The 22531-nt window shown below is 39.8% G+C and overlaps 1 protein-coding gene across 1 annotated transcript in view; it reads left to right on the top strand.

The window, feature by feature from the left end:
- Nucleotides 1-1767: 1767 nt before the first annotated feature.
- ACOT12 (acyl-CoA thioesterase 12) overlaps nucleotides 1768-22531 on the top strand; it is a 51359-nt gene continuing 30595 nt past the window's right edge. The window contains exons 1-3 of the mRNA XM_022593550.3: nucleotides 1768-2047; nucleotides 6833-6902; nucleotides 11797-11857. Of these exons, the coding sequence (XP_022449258.2) occupies nucleotides 1915-2047; nucleotides 6833-6902; nucleotides 11797-11857 (264 nt within the window). The 5' untranslated portion in view covers nucleotides 1768-1914. The remainder of the gene's footprint in view (nucleotides 2048-6832; nucleotides 6903-11796; nucleotides 11858-22531) is intronic.

The raw sequence follows: 22531 nt of genomic DNA, 5'->3' as shown, positions 1-22531 counted from the left end.
GAGTAATAACACTGCCATTGAAATCAGCATATAAGCACATGAGGGGACCATCCTGGAAGCACACATTTTAATTTGTTTAAAAAAGTCATTTTCATGCTTTTTATAAAAGTCAAACTTCATACTTCCCTAACTGAATGCATCTAATTCTTATTTATGCTTATATGGGACAGAAACCTACTCACAGAGGATCCTGAAAAGTTATCAAGTCCATGTTTCCTTCATTCCTCTCTTACATTAAAAAAAAAAAAATCTTTAAAAGGAGAAGCAAAATTACCAGAATCTCCATTCTGATGCTCCAGGCTGGGGCTTGGCAGGCCATCTGCACAAGGATAAAAAAGCAGCACTGATTTGTTGGAGGCAGTTAGACTTTGTGGTAAGTCAGGAGTCCTGAGTTCAAGTCAGGTGCTCTACTATCTTAACTGCTCCTTTTACATCAGCTGCCTGTCTGACACATGGTTTTCTCTCCAGGTGTCCATTCCCTCACCCATCCCAGATGCAGCCAGCCCTCACAATATGACATCTATGGCTCTATAACATGCTGGAGGTTTTCTGGTGTCACTGTTTCCATAATGGAAACTGCTTTGTAGAGTCACTGATTTCAGCTCTAGAAAGTGTAACAGCTTATATGTGCTAAAGTTTGACAATGAGAACTCTTATTTAATGTTCTATATTCTGTCTCTCATAAAGAAGAAATTCTCTTGGGATTTGTTGGGCTCATTTGTAATGAGTTGACAGGTTTTTTTGTTTTGTTTAATTAATTAATTTATTTATTTATGGCTGTGTTGGGTCTTCGTTGCTGCGCACGGGCTTTTCTCTAGTTGCGTCGAGCGGGGGCTACTCTTCGTTGAGGTGCACAGGCTTCTCATTGCAGTGGCTTCTCTTGTTGCAGAGCATGGGCTCTAGGCGCGTGGGCTTCAGTAGTTGCAGCACATGGGCTCGGTAGTTGTGGCTCGCGGGCTCTAGAGCACAGGATCAGTAGTTGTGGCACATGGGCTTAGTTGCTCTGTGGCATGTGGAATCTTCCCAGACCAGGGCTCGAACCCGCGTTCCTTGCATTGGCAGGTGGATTCTTAACCACTGCGCCACCAGGGAAGTCCAAGTTGGCAGCTTTTAACTGTAAATTCTCTATATTAAAACCAAAAGGTTGCCTTCCCTTATTGGGTGGCTTCTGATGTGCCAGCAAATCTGATCAGCCCTTTTTAAATTTTTCTCCGTTTGTTTGGCAGTGGAGGTAATTTCATAACAAAAGTGGAGGTAATTTCATAACAAAAAGATGAATAACGGGGTTTTTTGGAGCCATTATATTATCCTAAGACTCAGAAGGTGTATTTTGAACTAGGGATGGGAAGAGTGAGTGCCCACCCTACCTGGCAGTCTACAGCCAGAAAAAAAAGAAAATAAGAAGTCAAATACTTTAAAATCAACTTCTAAAGCAAAAGGTCTACATTTCTCTGGACAGCATTTAACTAATTAATTATTAACTCCCCATCACCTGTCAAGTTCTTCAGACTGATAATAACCTCACTCTTTACTTGGCAAACACCTATGTCACCTTAGCCGGGCACACGCTATGACTTTTGTACTTTATCTCATTTAATTCTCTGCACAGTCCGCTTGAGATAAGTACTGCTATCACCCCTTTATAGGTGAGAAACCCGGTCTGGTTCCAGCTTTGCCAACCTCGGCCGCCTGAGTCAGTGTCTTCTGAGACAGAAGAGAGTTCCCTTTCGCCCTCCTTGCGGTATTCCTGGCCCCTTAAATCTCACCTCCCGGTGCACCAGGTGGCCCAGTGGCCAGCAGGGCGCGGGGTGCGGGGCCGGGGTGGCAGCGGCTCGGTGCCCTTTGGAGCGGGGGCGGGCCCAGTTGGTGGCCGGGCGGCGGCCAGGGCCGGTTGCTTCGCACTTTTGACCGGCCATGGAGCTGGAGCGGCCGGCGCCCGGCGAGGTGCACGTGAGCCAGGCCATCCAGCCCGCGCACGCCAACCTCCGCGGAGAGCTGAGCGCCGCTCAGCTGCTCAAATGGATCGACGCTGCCGCCTGCCTGGCGGGTAGGGGTGCTGGAAGGGGAGGGTAGGATGGGGGAGACCCAGGGTGCCGGGGGTCTGGAGTGGAGGAGCCCTGAGTGGGGGCGGGGCCCAGTGTGTGTAGCGGAGGGGCGTGTCTGGGAACTGGGAAGCGGGCTGGGATGTGGGGATGCGGGGTGGCGGGGGTCCGGACGGCAGAGGTCGAGATGCTGTCACACCAGGACCCCTGATCGGTGAGGAGGGAGAAGGAAGGAGAGGAGGGTATTGACAGAGCTTTAAACCCCGTGCAGCTGGGAAGTAATGATTGAGATTGTTCATCCAACACTGGGAATGACCTAGACCAGTGGTTCTCAAACCTTTTAGTCTTAGGACTCCTTTACCCCATAAAATAAACGAGGACCCCCGGAGAGCTTTCGTGTTTGTTCTTTTATCCATATTTACCATATGCGAAATTTTAAAAAATAATTCATTTGAAAAGAACAAAAACCCATTACATATTTTTATTGTAAAATAACTATATTTTCAGCAAGAACAAAAATGTACTTAGAGAAGTGGTACTGGTTTACATTTCTGCAAATCTCTTTAATGTCTAGTTTAATACATCACTCACCTCTTATATCTGCTTCTGAATTCAGTTTGTTGCCTTCCACACCGTCATGTAGTCTCTGCGAAGGACCTTTGCACCTGCTGTTATTTTTGCCTTTACACTCTTCTCTTGGCCCTTTCCATGCATTCCATCTCCACTAAATATCATTTATGCAGAGCAGTCTTTCCTAACTACCTGCTTTACATTTGCACCCTTTCATCACAACACCCTTTCCAAATTCCTCCACACCACTTAGCACAATCCGTAATTACTTTGTGTACCTATATGTTCACCTTTTATTTCCTGCCTGGCCAATTAGCATGTAAACTGAAGCTTAGTAAGCACTTAATAAATAAGCACTAAATAAAAACTTCCTGATTATATGGATGGGTAATTGGATGGATGGGTCCAGAACTTGGAATCTCATTTCTAAAAGGAAGACAGGCTTTGCGTAAGGCACTTAATAGACTCAGCAAATGTACATTTTAAGTAAAATATGTTAGGATAAAATATTAGAGCTGGAAGGAGCTTAAGATCATGTATCCCAGGACTCTTATTTTATACAGGACAAAAGTAAAGCTCAGCTGATTACAAATTCCTGTTTTCTTCAATGAGTGTGCATAGAGTTTCTAATCCCCTGTGTGTTAACCACCCGCAAAATTCAGTCATATATCTGATGCCAATCTGTTTATTTTCTGTTTGTTGATAGGTCTGTTTGGTTTCTGTCTTAACAGTTTTTATCAGGATTTGAGGTCTGTTATAATAACAATAATGGAGACATGAATATAAAAGTAATTCACATGTATGAGAAACAAGTATAGAAATTATTCAGTTGCCATGCCTATTGCCATGGCAACTGAATTCATTATGTGAATATTGATGTGACTTTTAAAGTTACCTCACTTAGTGCTTCTGTCCTATAATGGAGAAACAATTGCCCTCCTGCAATTTTCATTAAGATTTCTATGGTTTTACACCTTTGGAAACTCGGATCACAGCAGGAGTCAATTGATAACCAATTACTGTGGACCTTAATAGTTATATTACTAATGATACAATATTGAAGAAACCTTTATGATAAAGTTGGTTTGGAAACACGGTTAATGTTAATCCTTGTAGGAAAACAAGGATTAGAATTAGCCACTGACCTTGTTAGAATTAGCCACCGGCCTCATCTGGAGACCAGAAGATACTGAAACAATATCTTTAATACTAAATATTATAAAAATTGTCAACCAAGAGCTTCAAGGCCCTGTGAATGGTTTATCCTCAGCCTTCCCCTCAGCCTTATCTTACCTACTCTCCTTCTTGCTTTTTGCATTTTTGCCACAAAAACCCCAGGACCTTTGTAGTCACTGTTCCTTCTGCCCAGCAAGCCCTTCCTTGCTCTCCTCCACAACACACATCTGTTTTACTCCTTCTCATCTTTCAGATCTCACTTCAAGCATCCTCTCCACAGGGAAACCTTCCCTGACATGCCACCTAGGTGTGGTTCTTCAGTTTACAGACCCTCACAAAATCCATGTTTCCTTCAGATCACCTAACTCATTTTGTTATTATGTATTCATTTAATTAATGTCTGGCTCCTCACTAGATTCCATGAGAATAGGGATAGTAGCTGTTTTATATTTCCAGCACCTTACAGAGAGGCTGGCATAGCACAAGTGTTCAATCAATATTACTTAAAAGAAAGAATGAATGAAGCCACCATCATTTTTATCAGTCATCATACCTGGACTATATCCACTTAGCTGTTCCTCAGCTTCTCTCAGTTTCCCCAGGAAATCAGAAATAGCTTTAGGGTTTCTCTGCTTTTACTGGCATACTGCATGAAGGGCAATCAAAACCAAGAACCAGAACAGACTGGTCCTGTTGAATTCATATCTGTCACACTTGTAAAAAGAAAATAAACACATGTAAAAATTGTGGCCCTGTGCTGGTTCCCCATATTTTAATTTTTCATTTTTAATTTAATGGCCCTTGAAAGTCCATAATGTAAAACATGGCAGTTGAGCTCCTGAATCCCATATTCAGCCAAGTACTTCTCTAGGGAGCATTCCTTGGTTGGTCTTTTCTTTTCTCAGAGTTCCTGTTGCTTCTGTAGTAAAAATAACTATTTAGAACAATGTATTTGATTTTTATAAGCCAAAATTGCCTCTTTTGTAAAATAGAACTAATAACAGTATCAACCTCAGGTAATTGATATGCATACTTAGCTCAGTGCCAGGCCAATAATAAATCATAATTATTATGATTATGTTTCTTTGTGCTATATACACATAGAAGACACCCAATATATACAATAAAAATTTAGTCTTTTATTGGTTTTTGCACTTTAGTTATCATTTAAATCATTCAAAATTTGGTAACTCATGTTGGTGTACATGGTAACACTTTACCTACAAGAACAGTTTAATAAACTCAACATATCATTCCCTCATGTCAGGTGACCAGAATGAATGTCTATTACATACCCTTTAGTCAACACTTTATTGACTATGGCTAGATCTCTGTCACTGAGTAGACTCATTAAAAGACAGGACTGATAACAGCTCAGTGTCTGGAAATCAATGGGAATTTAACAAATGTTTGATATACTAAATTAAATTGAACCCAACTTTCTAGAGTCTAGTACTTTTATGTTTCCTTCCTCTAATTGAACTTTAGAGCTGGGAAACCCATTTCCCCCCCTCCATCACTCACACACAGAGTTCTGCTATGGTTAGTTTTCTGGTAACTCAGTTTATGTTATCTGCATATTTGGAAGAATAGTTATTTCCAACTAGTAAAACCAGAATGTCCAGTTTTCTACAGAATTAGATCATAGGGAGGAATGCTTTAAATACTTGCTCTCTGGAGTATTTTCTCATATCACTTTACCTGGGACTGTCAATATATATTGCAATTAAAGTAATCCACTACACACAAAGAATGCAAATTCAATATAATTCACTGTCTCTTTTTCATAATATGACAGCAGGAGTGAAGTCTCCAAAATTAAAATGGAGTTAAAATTTCTTTAAAAAGCTAATGCAGTCTGTTTGGGTTTTAACTGACTGTTCCTCAAAATGAAATTCTGGAAAAACCACATGTCAAGATTTTTCCCAAAGAGGAAAAATTCGGATACTTTTACATAAAGTAAAACCAACAATCAAAAAAAAAAAAAATCTCAACAAATTAAATGCAGACAGAGGGACTTCCCTGGTGGCGCAGTGGTTAAGAATCCGCTTGCCAATGCAGGGAACACGGGTTCAAGCCCTGGTCCAGGAAGATCCCACATGCCGCAGAGCAACTAAGCACATGCACCACAACTACTGAGCCTGCGCTCTAGAGCCTGCAAGCCACAACTACTGAGCCCATGTGCCACTACTACTGAAGCCCATGCACCTAGAGCCTGTGCTCTTCAACAAGAGAAGCCACCACAATGAGAAGCCTGTGCACCGCAACAAAGAGTATCCCCCGCTCGCTGCAACTAGAGAAAGCCCAAGGGCAGCAACAAAGACACAACACAGCCATAAATAAATAAATAAACAAATAAATAAATATTATAAATAAATAAATGCAGGCAGGGAACATGGAAATAACTGGAGTGCTTCCCTAATCTCTCTCACCCTACTCAATGCTTTTCTCCTCCAACATAATGCATAGTGAATTTCATATGAATTTGGTAGTAATAAATTATAAATATGGATTAAATACTTACTATGTGCCCATCTCTATTTCTCTGATGCCCAGACAAGTTTCTCTCTGATTTGGGGTATGAACTTAAGGTCTTCCACACTGTTCAGTGCTTGCATTGGTTAAGTGGTTTAAATATATTCAGCTACTGGTTATGTGGGATAATAGATACAGCTTTGATGCATTGTTTTTTTAAACGAAAGAAGGGTAGTACCTGACAAAATATTTAAATTTGACACCAACTTACTAAAGTTACTATCTGAATAGCTAGATATGCTGGGTATTGGTGCTGAATTTCAAATCAAAGACAGTATAAGTTAAAACTTCGGAGAAAGTACAGTAATTTCCATGCAGTAGAAAAATAACTTATTGAGCAAAGGAACTGTTATCAATCCAGTTCATCCAGAAGTGTGGGCACAATGGTCCTATACTGCATAAGAGGATGAGTTACTAGAATAAATCCACTTTTTTTATTCCTTTTCCTGCATGCTGGAATACTTAAAAATAACTATTAATGCAGCCCATTTTTAACCTATTTTTTGAAGCTGAAAAACATGCTGGGGTTTCCTGTGTTACAGCCTCAGTGGATGACATACAATTTGAGGAGACAGCTAGGTAAGTGGCATTGCTTTATCACACCTTTCTCCTGGGTTTATTGGTTCATTTACAACATGTATTTGTGGCACCTAAGCGTACTCATTTGGAGTCAGGGATCCAATTTGTTAATAAGTAACATTTGAACCAATGTAAATCAGTAAAACATAATAATAATTTCAGGACCTACTTTTAGTAAATACTATTAAGTGTAAATTTACAGCCCTGATTTTGTTGAGAAATAGCTCTCAGCATTAAATGCATTCTGGTATAAGGCATTGCAGGATTTCTAAAAGCTCATTCTGAATTGCTCCTTCCTTTACTATTAATGATAATAAGTATCTCTATGATGGTGAATATCATCATTAGGTTGTTGGGTAAACATTAATTCATCTGAGTAGAGGTGTTAAATTATGAAAAACATTTTATGTGTAGGAGTGTGTATATGTTTTACCATCTCTTATTGTAGAAAATTTCAAGATACACAAATCTTTCAACCATATACAAAAGTAGAGAGAATACCGCCATGTATCCCCAAGGACCCAACACCTAACTACAACAATAATCAACTCATAAATGCTGTTGTTTTATCAATACCCTCCCATACTCCCCCACACACCTGGATTATTTTGAAGCAAATCCCAGACATCATCTCTGAATATTTCAGTATATATTTCTAAAAGATCAGGGCTCTTTTAGAAAACATAATAACGTAACTGCAATACCATTAAGAAAAACTATCATTCCCAATGGTCTCAAAAAAATTTTTTTTTTAATTTAAACAATTGGTCTATGGATTGAATCAGGATCCAATATGGCTGATATGACCTTTAACATAAAAATTTCCCTTTCTTCTTTTCTCTTGCAATTTGTTTTTTAAAGAAACCTGGTCATTTGTCCTATAGCATTTACCACATTTTGTATCTGCTCATTGTATACCTGTTTAACATGCTCACTGATGCAGGGTTGGTCATTATTTCTATGCCTTTTTGGTGGACAGAATTAGGAATTATTTTTTTAAAGAGGTTACATTAATAACTGTAATAAACTAGAGTTATATGGTTTTACTTAATTTATCTGATGTTATGTTTGTATCTCTTTTTTTTCTTTCTGAATATCTTGATCCTAAAAGAACCATCCCAGACTAGAAACAGATGATCTTCTCTCTTCCTTTTTCTTATGTTATGTTTAGAAAAAGGAAGAGAGAAGATCATCTGTTTCTAGTCTGGGATGGTTCTCAAGGACCACGGGGTAGCTGCCACCTGTTTTCAAAACCCTAAGTAGTCTGTCCAGTGAGATGCCCACTTCATCTCTACAACCTCCAGCTTACATTTATCTATTTGGCACTTATTCATTTATATACAAACAAAATTAAGTTAAATAAAACAACATGCATAAAGAAGTTATATCTCCAAAGCTAACCCAAAAGAAATTTTTGGTAGGCATTAGAATCATAGATATGGAAAGACCTTTAGAACTCAACCCAATCATCTCTTTGTACTGATAAGAAACTGAAGCCTAAGGCCCAGAGCCAGCCAAAGGACAGAGGACACTTAGAGCCTGGATCTTCTTATGCTCTATCCAGTGCTTTCTCCAACCCACTTCTTCTATCTTTGTGATCAGCAACCTTTATTGAACATCTCCTAATGCTTGTTCTCATAGGCAGCTGCAGTGTCAGTGAAAGAGCCCTTGACATTCTAGAGACTTGTAGATATAGATAAAGGTCTATTGGGTCTATTGACTAAGCACAGATACTAGCTATGTGATTTTTCCTGAAGTAGAAAAAGTTGACATGTGTTTGTATCTCAACACAATTACAGATTACTGAAAATCCAAACTTATTTGGGAACAGATTAAAGCATCATTATTAAATTTAGGAATGCCAACAGTATATTGCAATAAAACATCTGTTATGTACTTTCCAATCCTAAATTCTGTAACTTAGACTTAACTAGTAATCTCATCATTAAAGTGTGGTTTGCCATTTGAACCATTTTGTGTTTGTGTTATCAGAAAGGATTTGTGGCCACTAAAATATATGGGACCTGCACCATTAAAAAAAGAAAATTGAAAACTACATATAGAAAGCCATACAATTTGTTTAAAAGCCATATTATTTTTTTTACAATATTGATTTTTTAAAATATTTATTTATTTATTTATTTGGTTGCATCGGGTCTTAGTTGCGGCAGGCGGGCTCCTTAGTTGTGGCATGCAAACTCTTGGTTGCAGCATGCATGTGGGATCTAGTTTCCAGACCAGGGATCGAACCCGGGCCCCCTGCATTGGGAGCACAGAGTCTTAATCACTGTGCCATCAGGGAAGTCCCATATTAGATTTTTTTTTAATTCAAAATATATATTGAATATACCAAAAGTACTGCTCTAGGCTCAATAGAATATGTGAATGTTTATGACACAATACTGAAGTGTGGCAGTCACTCAGTCTGGTAAGAAAGTCAGACAAATACGTAGTCATCAGAATAGAAAGTATGATAGGATGCATGCCTAGGGTGAGATATAAATTCTGTGCGGTAGAAAAAGGTACATTTTGACTGGAGAACCAATGAGAGTTTCATGATGGAGGTAGTATTTAATGTGGGCCTTGAATGAGGTATAGACTTTCACTGGTGACTAGGAAAAGGACTTCACAAGATGAGGTACATACATGTAAGAGCCTAAGCATTGAGGTGGGAAGAAGTGGGGGGTGCTTAGGGAAAGCCTGGCATGCAGAGATGATGCCCCAGCAGCAGTGTGGGGCTGGGTAACAGAAGACCTTGAATGCCATGCTATGAAGTTGATTTTACTTGGAATTTTAGCAGAATGAAAAGCAGAATGTCTCCTGCTTTCAAAGGAAGGGCAGAGTTCACAAAAGAGACAAAAACGTGGCAAGGTGGACTTCCCTGGTTGTCCAGTGGTTAAGACTCAGTGCTTCCACTGCAGGGGGAACAGGTTCGAGCCCTGGTCAGGGAAGTTACACATGCCGTATGGTGTGGCCAAAAAAAAAGTGGCAAGATGCTTCCCCTCCTCAGAGTCTGACAGGCAGAGGCAGAAGATTTTGGTAGTATATGAGTACAAAGTACTACAGTAGCTTTGAAGAGGGACTCTCTGCCTCATGTTGTCACTGTAAATCTCTGCTAGAAACTTTACCAAACAGAGCTAGGAAATCTAGGAGGAACGAATTTAAGGAAAAGAGAAAATTGGTTTGGGTTTGCATGTGCTAAGTGTGGGGATTAAGTTAAATTAGGTAATGTGTGTGTAAGCAGCTATCACTCAGCCTAGAAGGGCCTCCATAACCATTAGCTGAATCTGCTGAGAGAAGTTTGAAAATATGGCTCTGTGTTTCAAGAATGACGTTCGGGCTAAAGATTTAGATTTGAGAATCATCTCTATAAAGATGATAGGACTGTGGAAGAGAACAAGGTCTTCAGGAAGAGGCTGAAATGAGAAAAAACAAAGAACATAAATTTGGTAGATGGATACCATTAAGGGATGGATTAAGAAAGGGAAATCAGTGAAGAAAACTGAGAATGAAGAGAGGACAGTATTTTGGAAGCCAAGGGAAGACAAGGTTTCCTGAAAAAAGAGGTTGATTGATGCTGTTAAATGAGAGAAGACCTTGGATTTAGCTGTTAGGAAGTGACTTCTGAGAGATCAGGAGTAAGATGTGGAAGCAACAGCTAGATTTGAGTGGCTGAGAAGTGAATGAGAGATAAAACCCCCAAACTTCTGAACCTGACAAAATTGTAATCTTTTAAGACCCATCTCAGATGTTACCTCTTCTATGGCTCCTTCCTTGACTTTTCAAATTAGTCACTTCTGGGTGTTTTTGCAATACTTGATTCTTTCTTCCTTTTGAAAAATTTCATAGCATTGCACTTCATCTGTCTGCATCCTGGTGTCCCAAGTGAAGACTGGTCTCCTTGATGTCATCAACCTTGTCTTGTTAATCACTGTATCCTGAGGTCTTAGTTTAGTGCCAGGACTAGTTGTAACTTAGTAAACATTTGTTAAATGTATGAGCTGGAAAAAGAAAAAGATTATTTTAGGAAGTTTGAATATGGAGAAATATAGAGGAAAAGAGAAAAAAATGTTGTGATAGAATAAACTTGAGAGAAAGATTTTTAGCAAGGAAAAGCCTTGAACATTTTCACAGACTGATAAGGAGTCAAGGAGCGGGCAGAGATTGAGGGTACAAAAGAGGAAAGATCTGCCTAAGCCAGGCCATGGTGCAGGAGGAAAGGTAAGAGTAGGATGGGATCAAGGGCACGGGTAAAGAAAGAGGTCTGGAAGAGATCTATTTTTCTTCCCCTGAAACAGAAGATTGAGAAGAATAGTGAGAATGTAGTTCAACTTTGAAGTCAGGGAGAAAAATTGAGGAGGCTTATATTGGGTAGACCCTTAGGTGACTGAAGGGCCAGAACAAAAAAGCTTTGAAACAACCAGGGTTACATGACCAGCGTCCCAGTAATAATGTGGAGTGAATGGATCATCCGGCAACATTGAGGGCTCCTGTAAACCGAGTGAAGGTATTCAGTTTGTTTGCTTGCTTGTATGTTTACCATTTATTTGTTAACCAACATTTAAAAATATCAATTGTATAAGTTAGCATGTGTGTTCATTTTCTCTTAACCAAACAGCTGTGGTACAGTCAAGTATCTGTTGTAGATTTGGAAATCATTTTGCACACCATCTTTGCAAAGGCTGTTTTCTGTTAAAAAGAGGTAGTCAGCTAACTCTTGTGTGGTTTACAATAATCAGTATCTATTTTTAGTGCTGTCTTGTTATGTTATTGAGTTTCTCATGCATGAACATTATCAGCATAAGGGGGAACTGTTCTATGGCACACACATTCAAGTGAATCTTCAAGTCTGAAATGAGATGTGCTAGAATGACTGTTTTTTTTTTTAAACTAGAGTTGGACAAGTTATAACCATCAAAGCGAAAGTTACTAGAGCGTTCAGCACAAGCATGGAGGTAAGAGGCTCCCTTTTCTTCCTTCTGCCTGTTGGTGCTCATTTCTTCATTGTTTACAGAGGAGAGAGGAGGAGGCCTGGAATAACTTGGAGTTCATGTGATTCTGAATTTCAGAAGGCCCTTGAATCTGTAGTCAGGCTCACAGGTAAATAATAAGCCTGTGTTTCCCTGCTACTAAAATTAAATGTGATGCAATGAACTATTTTTACATAAAAGGATATACACAAAGTAAACATACAAGGGAGGGCACTCCCTTGGTTCTTTGCCAGGTATAGGTTTTATTTCTTAATTATTCTGACTCTATTACTATTCTAATTCTACTTGTTCTCTATCTCCTCACCTATAATGAAAACTAGCCCCACGATTAACTAGTTTTTGAAAGGCAGAGCAATTGGAGCAAGAAGGAAAGCTTAGATTTTTCTTCTTCGCCTACCTGGTTTTCTTTTCTTTATTATAGCTATGAATACAAAATTCTTGGGAGCTTCTGAAGTCTCTATCCAGGTTAAAATAGCAGGAAAGGAGTTCATGGATCCCATGTTGCAACTTGTAGTTTGCTCAGTAGCAGTCCCTTTGATCTCTGGGCACAAAAGACATGTAGGGACTTACATTTGTTTCTTAGGGATTCTATGACAAAGTTTCACAGATTAGGTGCCTTAAACAACAGAAATTTATTGTCTCACTGTTCTGGAGGCTAGCAGTCCTAAATCAAGGTGTCAGTAGGGTTGGTTCCTTTCAAGGCCTATAGGAGAGAATCTGCCCCCATCCTCCCTCCTAACCTCTGGTGGTTTGCCAGTGGTTTGCTTCACCCCCATCTCAGCCTTCATCTGCACATGGTGTTCTCCCTGTGTGTGTGTATGTGTCCAAATTTTCCCTTTTTATTAAAAAAATTTTTTAACATCTTTATTGGAGTATAATTGCTTTACTATGGTGTGTTTCTGCTTTATAACAAAGTCAATCAGCTATACATATATATATACATCCCCATATGTCCTCCCTCTTGCATCTCCCTCCCACCATCCCTATCCCATCCCCCTAGGTGGACACAAAGCACTGAGCTGATCTCCCTGTGCTACGTGGTTACTTCCCACTAGCTATCTATTTTACTTTTGGTAGTGTATATCTGTCGATGTCACTCTCTCACTGCGTCCCAGCTTACCCTACCCGCTCCTCGGGTGCTCAAGTCCATTCTCTATGTCTGCGTCTTTATTCCTGTTCTGCCCCTAGGTTCTTCAGACCCAATTTTTTTTTTTTAGATTCCATATATATGTGTTAGCATACGGTATTTGTTTTTCTCTTTCTGATGTACTTCACTCTGTATGACAGTCTCTAAGGTCCATCCACCTCACTACAAATAACTCAATTTCATTTCTTTTTATGGCTAATATTCCATTGTATATATGTGCCATATCTTCTTTATCTGTTCATCAATCAGTGGACACTTAGGTTGCTTCCATGTCCTGGCTATTGGAAATAGAGCTGCAATAAACACTGGGGTGCATGACTCTTTTTGAATTATGGTTTTCTCAGGGTATATGCCCAGTAGTGGGATTGGTAGGTCGTATGGTTGTTCTATTTTTAGTTTTTTAAGGACCCTCCATACTATTCTCCATCGTAGCTGTATCAATATACATTCCTACCAACAGTGCAAGAGGGTTCCCTTTTCTCCACACCCTCTCCAGCATTTATTGTTTGTAGATTTTTTGATGATGGCCATTCTGACAGGTGTGAGGTGATAACTCATTATAGTTTTGATTTGCATTTCTCTAATGATTAGTGATGTTGAGCATCCTTTCATGTGTTTGTTGGCAATCTGTATACCTTCTTTGGAGAAATGTCTATTTAGGTCTTCTGCCCATTCTTGGATTGGGTTGTTTTTTTGATATTGAGCTGCATATGCAGTCTATAAGAGACCCACCTCAGACCTAGGGACACATACAGACTGAAAGTAAGGGGATGGAAAAAGATATTCCATACAAATGGAAATCAAAAGAAAGCTGGAGTAGCAATTCTCATATCAGAAAAAACAGACTTTAAAATAAAGACTATTACAAGAGACAAAGAAGGACACTACATAATGATCAAGAGATCAATCCAAGAAGAAGATATAAAAATCGTAAATATTTATGCACCCAAAAAAGGAGCACCTCAATATATAAGGCAAAAGCTAACAGCCATAAAAGGGGAAATCAACAGTAACACAATAATAGTAAGGGATTTTAACACCCCACTTTCACCAATGGACAGATCATCCAAAATGAAAATAAATAAGGAAACACAAGCTTTAAATGATACATTAAACAAGATGGACTTAATTGATATTTATAGGACACTCCATCCAAAAACATCAGATTACACTTTCTTCTCAAGTGCTCTTGGAACATTCTCCAGGATAGACCATATCTTGGGTCACTAGTCAAGCCTTGGTAAATTTAAGAAAATTGAAATTGTATCAAGTAACTTTTCTGATCACAATGCTATGAGACTAGATATCAATTACAGGAAAAAATCTGTAAAAAATACAAACACATGGAGGCTAAACAATACGCTACTAAATAAGCAAGAGATCACTGAAGAAATCAAAGGGGAAATCAAAAAATACCTAGAAGCAAATGACAATGAAAACACGACAACCCAAAACCTATGGGATGTAGCAAAAGCAGTTCTAAGAGAGAAGTTTATAGCAATACAATACTACCTCAAGAAACAAGAAACATCTCAAATAAACAACCTAACTTTACACCTAAAGCAATTAGAGAAAGAAGAACAAAAAAACCCCAAAGTTAGCAGAAGGAAAGAAATCATAAAGATCAGATCAGAAATAAATGAGAAAGAAATGTAGGAAACGATAGGCAAAGATCAATAAAACTAAAAGAGGTTTCTTTGAGAAGATAAACAAAATTGATAAACCATTAGCCAAACTCATCAAGAAAAAAAGGGAGCAGACTGAAATCAGTAGAATAAAAATGAAAAAGGAGAAGTAACAACTGACACTGCAGAAATACAAAGGATCATGAGAGATTACTACAAGCAACTATATGCCAATAAAATGGACAACCTGGAAGAAATGGGCAAATTCTTAGAAATGCACAACCTCCTGAGACTGAACCAGGAAGAAATAGAAAATACAAACAGGCCAATCACAAGAACTGAAATTGAGACTGTGATTAAAAATCTTCCAACAAACAAAACCCCAGGACCAGATGGCTTCACAGGTGAATTCTGTCAAACATTTAGAGAAGAGCTAATCCTATCCTTCTCAAACTCTTCCAAAATATAGCAAAGGGAGGAACACTCCCAAACTCATTCTACGAGGCCACCATCACCCTGATACCAAAACCAGACGAAGATGTCACAAAGAAAGAAAACTACAGGCCAATATCACTGGTGAACATGGATGCAAAAATCCTCAACAAAATACTAGCAAACAGAATCCAACATCACATTAAAAGGGTCACACACCATGATCAAGTGGGGTGTATCCCAGGAATGCAAGGATTCTTCAATATATGCAAATCAATCAATGTGATAAACCATATTAACAAATTGAAGGATAAAAACCATATGATCATCTCAATAGATGCAGAAAAAGCTTTCAACTATATTCAACACCCATTTATGATAAAAACCCTCAAGAAAGTATACGTAGAGGGAACTTACTTCAACATAATAAAGGCCATATATGACAAACCCACAGCCAACATCATTGTCAATGGTGAAAAACTGAAACCATTTCCACTAAGATCATGAACAAGGCAAGGTTGCCCACTCTCACCACTATTATTCAACATAGTTTTGGAAGTTTTAGCCACAGCAATCAGAGAAGAAAAAGAAATAAAAGGAATACAAATTGGAAAAAAAGAAGTAAAACTGTCACCGTTTGCAGATGGCATGATACTATACATAGAGAATCCTAAAGATGCTACCAGAAAACTACTAGAGCTAATCAATGAATTTGGTATAGTAGCAGGATACAAAATCAATGCACAGAAATCTCTTGCATTGCTATACACTAATGATGAAAAATCTGAAAGAGAAATTAAGGAAACACTCCCATTTACCATTGCAACAAAAAGAATAAAATACCTAGGAATAAACCTAGGGAGACAAAAGACCTGTATGCAGAAAACTATAAGACACTGATGAAAGAAATTAAAGGTGATACAAACAGATGGAGAGATATACCGTGTTCTTGGATTGTAAGAATCAACACTGTGAAAATGTACTACCCAAAGCAATCTATAGATTCAATGCAATCCCTATCAAACTACCAATGGCATTTGTCACAGAACTAGAACAAAAAATTTCACAATTCGTATGGAAACACAAAAGACCCCAAATAGCCAAAGTAATCTTGAGAAAAAAAAATGGAGCTGGAGGAATCAGGCTCCCTGACTCCATTGTAAACTACAAAGCTACAGTAATCAAGACAGTATGGTACTGGCACAAAAACAGAAATATAGATCAATGGAACAGGATAAAAAGCCCAGAGATAAACCCATGCACATATGGTCACCTTATCTTTGATAAAGGAGGCAAGAATATACAATGGAGAAAAGACAGCCTCTTCAATAAGTGGTGGTGGGAGAACTGGACAGCTATATGCAAAAGAATGAAATTAGAACACTTCCTAACACCATACACAAAAATAAACTCAAAATGGATTAGAGACCTGTATGTAAGACCAGACACTATAAAATTCTTAGAGGAAAACATAGGCAGAATACTACATGACATAAATCACAGCAAGATCCTTTTTGACCCAACTCCTAGAGAAATGGAAATAAAAACAGTAAACAAATGGGACCTAATGAAACTTAAAAGCTTTTGCACAGCAAAGGAAACCATAAACAAGATGAAAAGACAACCCGCAGAATGGGAGAAAACATTTGCAAATGAAGGAACTGAGAAAGGATTAATCTCCAAAATATACAAGCAGCTCATGCAGCTCAATGTCAAAAAAACAACCCAATCCAAGAATGGGCAGAAGACCTAAATAGACATTTCTTGTTCTTTCAGGTCTTGTTTTTGTATCCATTCAGCCAGTCTATGTCTTTTGGTTGGAGCATTTAATCCATTTACACTTGAGGTAATTATTGATACGTATGTTCCTATTACCATTTTCTTAATTGTTTTGGGTTTGTTATTGTAAGTCTTTTCTTTCTCTTGTGTTTCCTGCCTAGAGAAGTTCCTTTAGCATTTTTTGTAGAGCTGGTTTGGTGGTGCTGTATTCTCTTAGCTTTTGCTTGTCTGTAAAGGTTTTAATTTCTCTGTTGAATCTGAATGAGATCCTTGCTGGGTAGAGTAATCTCAGTTGCAGGTTTTTCCCTTTCATCACTTTAAACATGTCCTGCCACTCCCTTTTGGCTTGCAGTTTCTGCTGAAAAATCAGTTGTTAACCTTATGGGGATTCCCTTGTGTGTTACTTGTTGCTTTTCCCTTGCTGCTTTTAATATTTTTTCTTTGTATTTAATTTTTGATAGTTTGATTTAATATGTGTCTTGGTATGTTTCTCCTTGGATTTATCCTGTACGGGACTCTCTGCATTTCCTGGACATGATTGATTATTTCCTTACCCATAGTAGGGAAATTTTCAACTATAATTTCTTCAAATATTTTCCCAGTCCCTTTTTTTCCCCTCTTCTTCTGAGAACCCTATCATTCGAATGTTGGTGTGTTTATTGTTGTCCCAGAGGTCTCTGAGATTGTCCTCAATTCTTTTCTTTTTTTTTTTTTTTTTGCTTTATTCTGCTCTGTAGTAGTTATTTCCACTATTTTATCTTCTAGGTCACTTATGTGTTCTTCTATTATTCTGCTATTAATTCCTTCTGGAGAATTTTTTTTTTTTTTTATGGTATGCGGGCCTCTCACTGTTGTGGCCTCTCCCATTGTGGAGCACAGGCTCCGGATGCACAGGCTCAGCAGCCATGGCTCATGGGCCCAGCCGCTCCACAGCATGTGGGATCCTCCCGGACCAGGGCACGAACCCGTGTCCCCTGCATCGGCAGGCGGACTCTCAACCACTGCACCACCAGGGGAGCCCCTTCTAGAGAATTTTAAATTTCATTTATTGTGCTGTTCATCATTGTTTGTTTGCTCTTTAATTCTTCTAGATCCTTGTTAACGTTTCTTGTATATACTACATTCTTATTTCCAATATTTTGGATCATCTTTACTATCATTACTCTGAATTCTTTTTCAGGTAGACTGCCTATTTCCTCTCCATTTGTTTGGTCTGGTAGGTTTTAACCTTGCTGCTTCATCTGCCATGTATTTCTCTGTCTTCTCATTTTGCTTAACTTACTGTGTTTGGGGTCTCCATTTCACAGGCTGCAGGTTCATAGTTCCCATTGTTTTTGGTGTCTGCTCTTAGTGGGTAAGCATGGTTCAGTGGGTTGTGTAGGCTTCCTGGTAGAGGGGACTGGTGCCTGCGTTCTGGTGGATGATGCTGGATCTTGTCTTTCTGGTGGGCAGGACCAGGTCCGGTGGTGTGTTTTGGGGTGTCTGTGAACTTATTATGATTTTAGGCAGCCTCTCTGCTAATGGGTGCGTCTGTGTTCCTGTCTTTCTAGTTGTTTGGCATAGGGTGTCCACCACTGTAGCCTGCTGGTCGTTGAGTGGAGCTGGGTCTTAGCTTTGAGATGGAGATCTCTGGAAGTTTTTGTCATTTGATATTATGTGGGGCTTGGAGGTGTCTGGTGGACCAGTGGCCTGAACTCGGCTCTCCCGCCTCAGAGGCTCAGGTCTGGCACCCGGCCAGAGCACCAAGACCCTGTCAGCCACACATCTCAGAAAAAAAAGGGAAAAAGAAAGGAATGAAGGAAGGAAGAGATGGAGTGAGGGAAGGAGGAAGAGAGAAAAAAAGAATAAAATATGTTATTAAAAATAAAAAAATAATTTAAAAAAGAGAGAAAGAAAGAAGAGAGTAACCAAACCAAAAAAAGTTGGTTATAGCGCTAAAAACTATAGTTACAAACAAACAAACAAAATGGACAGTCAGAACCCTAGGACAAATGGCAAAAGCAAAGCTATACAGACAAATCACAAAAAGAAGCATACACATACACACTCACAAAAAGAGAAAAAGGATAAAAATTAGGGCTTCCCTGGTGGCGCAGTGGTTGAGAGTCCGCCTGCCGATGCAGGGGAGGCGGGTTTGTGCCCCAGTCCGGGAGGATCCCACATGCCGCGAAGTGGCTGGGCCCGTGAGCCATGGCCACTGAGCCTGCACGTCCGGAGCCTGTGGTCTGCAACAGGAGAGGCCACAACAGTGAGAGGCCCGCATACCGCAAAAAAAAAAATTAAAGAAGAGAGCAACCAAATCAATAAAGAAATCTACCAATGAGAATAAGCTCTAAATACTAAACTACGATAAACATAAAACCAGAAACAAAGTATTTGGAGAAAGCAAACTCCAAATCTACAGCTGCTCCCAAAGTCCATCACCTCAATTTTGGGATGATTTGTTGTCTATTCAGGTATTCCACAGATGCAGGTACATCAAGTTTATTGTGGAGGTTTAGTTCGCTGCTCCTGAGGCTGCTGGGAGAAATTTCCCTTTCTCTTCTTTGTTCACACAGCTCCTGGGGTTCAGCTTTGGATTTGGCCCTGCCTCTGCGTGTAAGTTTCCTTAGGGCATCTGTTCCCTATCCAGACAGGACAGGGTTAAAGGAGCGGCTGATTAGGGGGCTCTGGCTCACTCATGCTGGGGGTAGGTGGGGTATGGAAGGTGGGGCGAGCCTGCGGCAGCAGTGGCCAGTGTGACGTTGCAATAACCTGAAGTGCGCCGTGTGTTCTCCCGGGGATGTTGTCCGTGGATCATGGGACCCTGGCAGTGGCGGGCTGCACAGGCTCCCGGGAGGGGAGGTATGGATAGTGACCTGTGCTTGCACACAGGCTCTTAGGTGGCTGCAGTAGCAGCCTTAGCATTTCATGCCCATCCCTGGTGTCTGCGCTGATAGCCACGGCTCACGCCCAACTCTGGAGCTCATTTAGGCGGTGCTGTGAATTCCCTCTTCTCACACATCTCTAAACAATGGTCTCTTACCTTTTAGGCAGGTCCAGACTTTTTCTTGGACTCCCTCCCAGCTAGCTGTGGCGCACTAGCCCCCTCCAGCCTGTGTTCATGCAGCCAACCTCTCCCTGGGATGTGACCCCCAAAGCCCAGCCTCAGCTCCCAGCCCCCGCCCGCCCCGGCGGGTGAGCAGACGAGTCTTTTGGCCTGGTGAGTGCTGGTCAGCACCGATCCTCTGTGTGGGAATCTCTCCGCTTTGCCCTCTGCACCCCTGTTGCTGAGCTCTCCTCCGTGGTTCCAAAGCTTCCCCCCCACCCCCCACCCCTGTCCCTGCCCGTGAAGGGGCTTCCTAGTGTGTGGAAATTTTTCCTCCTACAGCTCCCTCCCCAAAGTGCAGGTCATGTCCCTATTCTTTTGTCTGTTTTTCCTTTTTTCTTTTGCCCTTCGCAGGTACCTGAGGAGTTTCCTGCCTTTTGGGAAGTCTGAGGTCTTCTGCCAGCATTCAGTAGGTGTTCTTTAGGAGTTGTTCCACATGTAGTTGTAATTTTGATGTATTTGTGGGGAGGAAGGTGATCTCCATGTCTTACTCCTCTGCCATCTTGAAGGCACCCCCCCAAATTTTCCCTTTTTATAAGGACATCAGTCATATTGGATTAGGGGTCCATCCTACTCCAGAGGGATCTCATCTCAACTAATTACACCCTATTTTCAAATAAGGTCACATTCTGAGGAACCAGATTTGGTGAGGGACACAAATCAACCCATAAAAGAACTATTTTGGCAATAACCACACCTATGGTGATGGCTTTACCCTGATTTAGTCACTTTCTCCCAGTATGTTTATAAACACAATAGAAAAAAACTTGAAGAAATCAGAAAGGTAATAAAAACTTGTGGATAAAATGAGCTCTGTCAGAGACAGTTTATGATGGTGCTTCTGGATCCTGATTTCTCAGCTATGGGGCTCTTGAGCTTTGCCTCACAGTAGCCTCTGGGTCTAGCCTTTCCCCTGAGAGACAGCACTCTCCTTTATATTCAGCCCATACACAGATGAAAGTTCCCTTTCTTTTCTCCTTTCTTCCTATTCCCTGATAGCAGCTAGAATTTCCAGAGGAAGTTTGACTAAAAGCTACAAAAAGAACCCGGTGAGTTTGAAAGCACAGATTTCTTATCTTAAGAAAAATAAATGCTAGCCCCATCTAGGGCTAATTTAGTCCCTCTACTAAGTTGTGGTCTTCTATGGCCTCTATGAATGTGTTGTGTATTCACTGAGGTCTGGCTGGAGGGAACACCAGATTGCTAGCGCTGTATGAGCTCTTGGAACTGTTTACCTTACAATAACTGTTTCTTCCTCAGAAGCTGTTCTTTTCTGGCTTTGTCGGATTTCACCCTACACATGCTCAGACTGGTATCAACCCAAACACTCAACAGGAACAATATGCACATACCTGGAATTCTTTCCTTTTGTAGCTCCCTCCTTTCTGGGATAATCTCAGCTGCCTTGATCTCCTTGATTTCTGGTTCTTCAATTCAGCAAGTTTCCATTTCCCCTCCTTGGTCATAGTCTGGGAATTATGTGCAGGCTGAGAACCCAGGAAATGCAAGTGCTCCCTTCATTTATCTCCCTTTCCTTGGAGATCACAGGTCTGTGTTGTCTGTTGTCCTATGTGTGAAAATAGTTGCCTCCTATACTTGGTCCAATTTTCCAGTTGTTTTCATAGGATTTAATTCCAATCTGACCCACTCTGTAATGACACAAAGTGAAATTCTCCCTGGCATATGTTTTCGAGACATTTGGCCATCGTACATAACTAAATTAACTGTTCTAATAGAAGACAATGTTTGGAACTTGTTTTAACTCTCCAGAATTGTTGCTTTGTTTTTACTATTAGTTGTCTATTCTATTTTTCATTTGCCTATTTTTCTGGAAGTAGAAAGCTATGTGGGGTTGAGAGTTGTTGGGAGTTGAAAATGGATGGTTTAAATTTGGTTAATCACCATCTAGTTAACTTATGTTTACCATGCAAATACTAATTTGGTTTCATAAGTGAATCACCAATTGATGATTATTTTTGTGCGTGATGTACTTGGCGAAGATGTAGAAATAGATATTATCATTGATAACAGTGCTGAACTAAGATGCCCGAGGTTGCCCACTATTTCAAGAAGGTAGTATTATTTCTCTGGGCTATGTTCCCGAGCTTACCTACACTTCTGCAGTGTGTGATCATGAGGACCAGAGCTTCAGAGTTCTTCACATGGGGAAATCCAGTCCACTGTGGTGTCACCATAAAATGTCTCAACTACTTTCTTGCTATTCCTGAAAAATAAAACTCCTGAAAGAGAAAACAAAGCTGCAAATAACATGACTGCAAATAACATTCTGTCCATGTCATCTTGGTTATAAAACTCAGACTAAAGATTAAAAAAAAAGTTATGGTGCATCTCTCTGATGGGCTATAAGGAATTCATTAATATCTTGTTTTCAAAAGCGTATTTAGTAATAGTGGGATTAGAAAACACTTATCATATAAATGCCAAAAAATTTCGTTATAAAATTGTAAATACAGTATAATAATCTTTTGTGTGTGTGTATACACACATACAGACACAACTATATACATATAGATACATTTCATACATATGTAGATATATAAAACTGG

Source organism: Delphinapterus leucas, chromosome 3 (assembly GCF_059928025.1).
Source record: "Delphinapterus leucas isolate spDelLeu-1000000601 "Yukka" chromosome 3, BTC_Dleu_Yukka2, whole genome shotgun sequence".
In the NCBI taxonomy this organism is placed as follows: Eukaryota; Metazoa; Chordata; class Mammalia; order Artiodactyla; family Monodontidae; genus Delphinapterus; species Delphinapterus leucas.
This window is presented reverse-complemented; position numbering and strand designations above follow the sequence as displayed.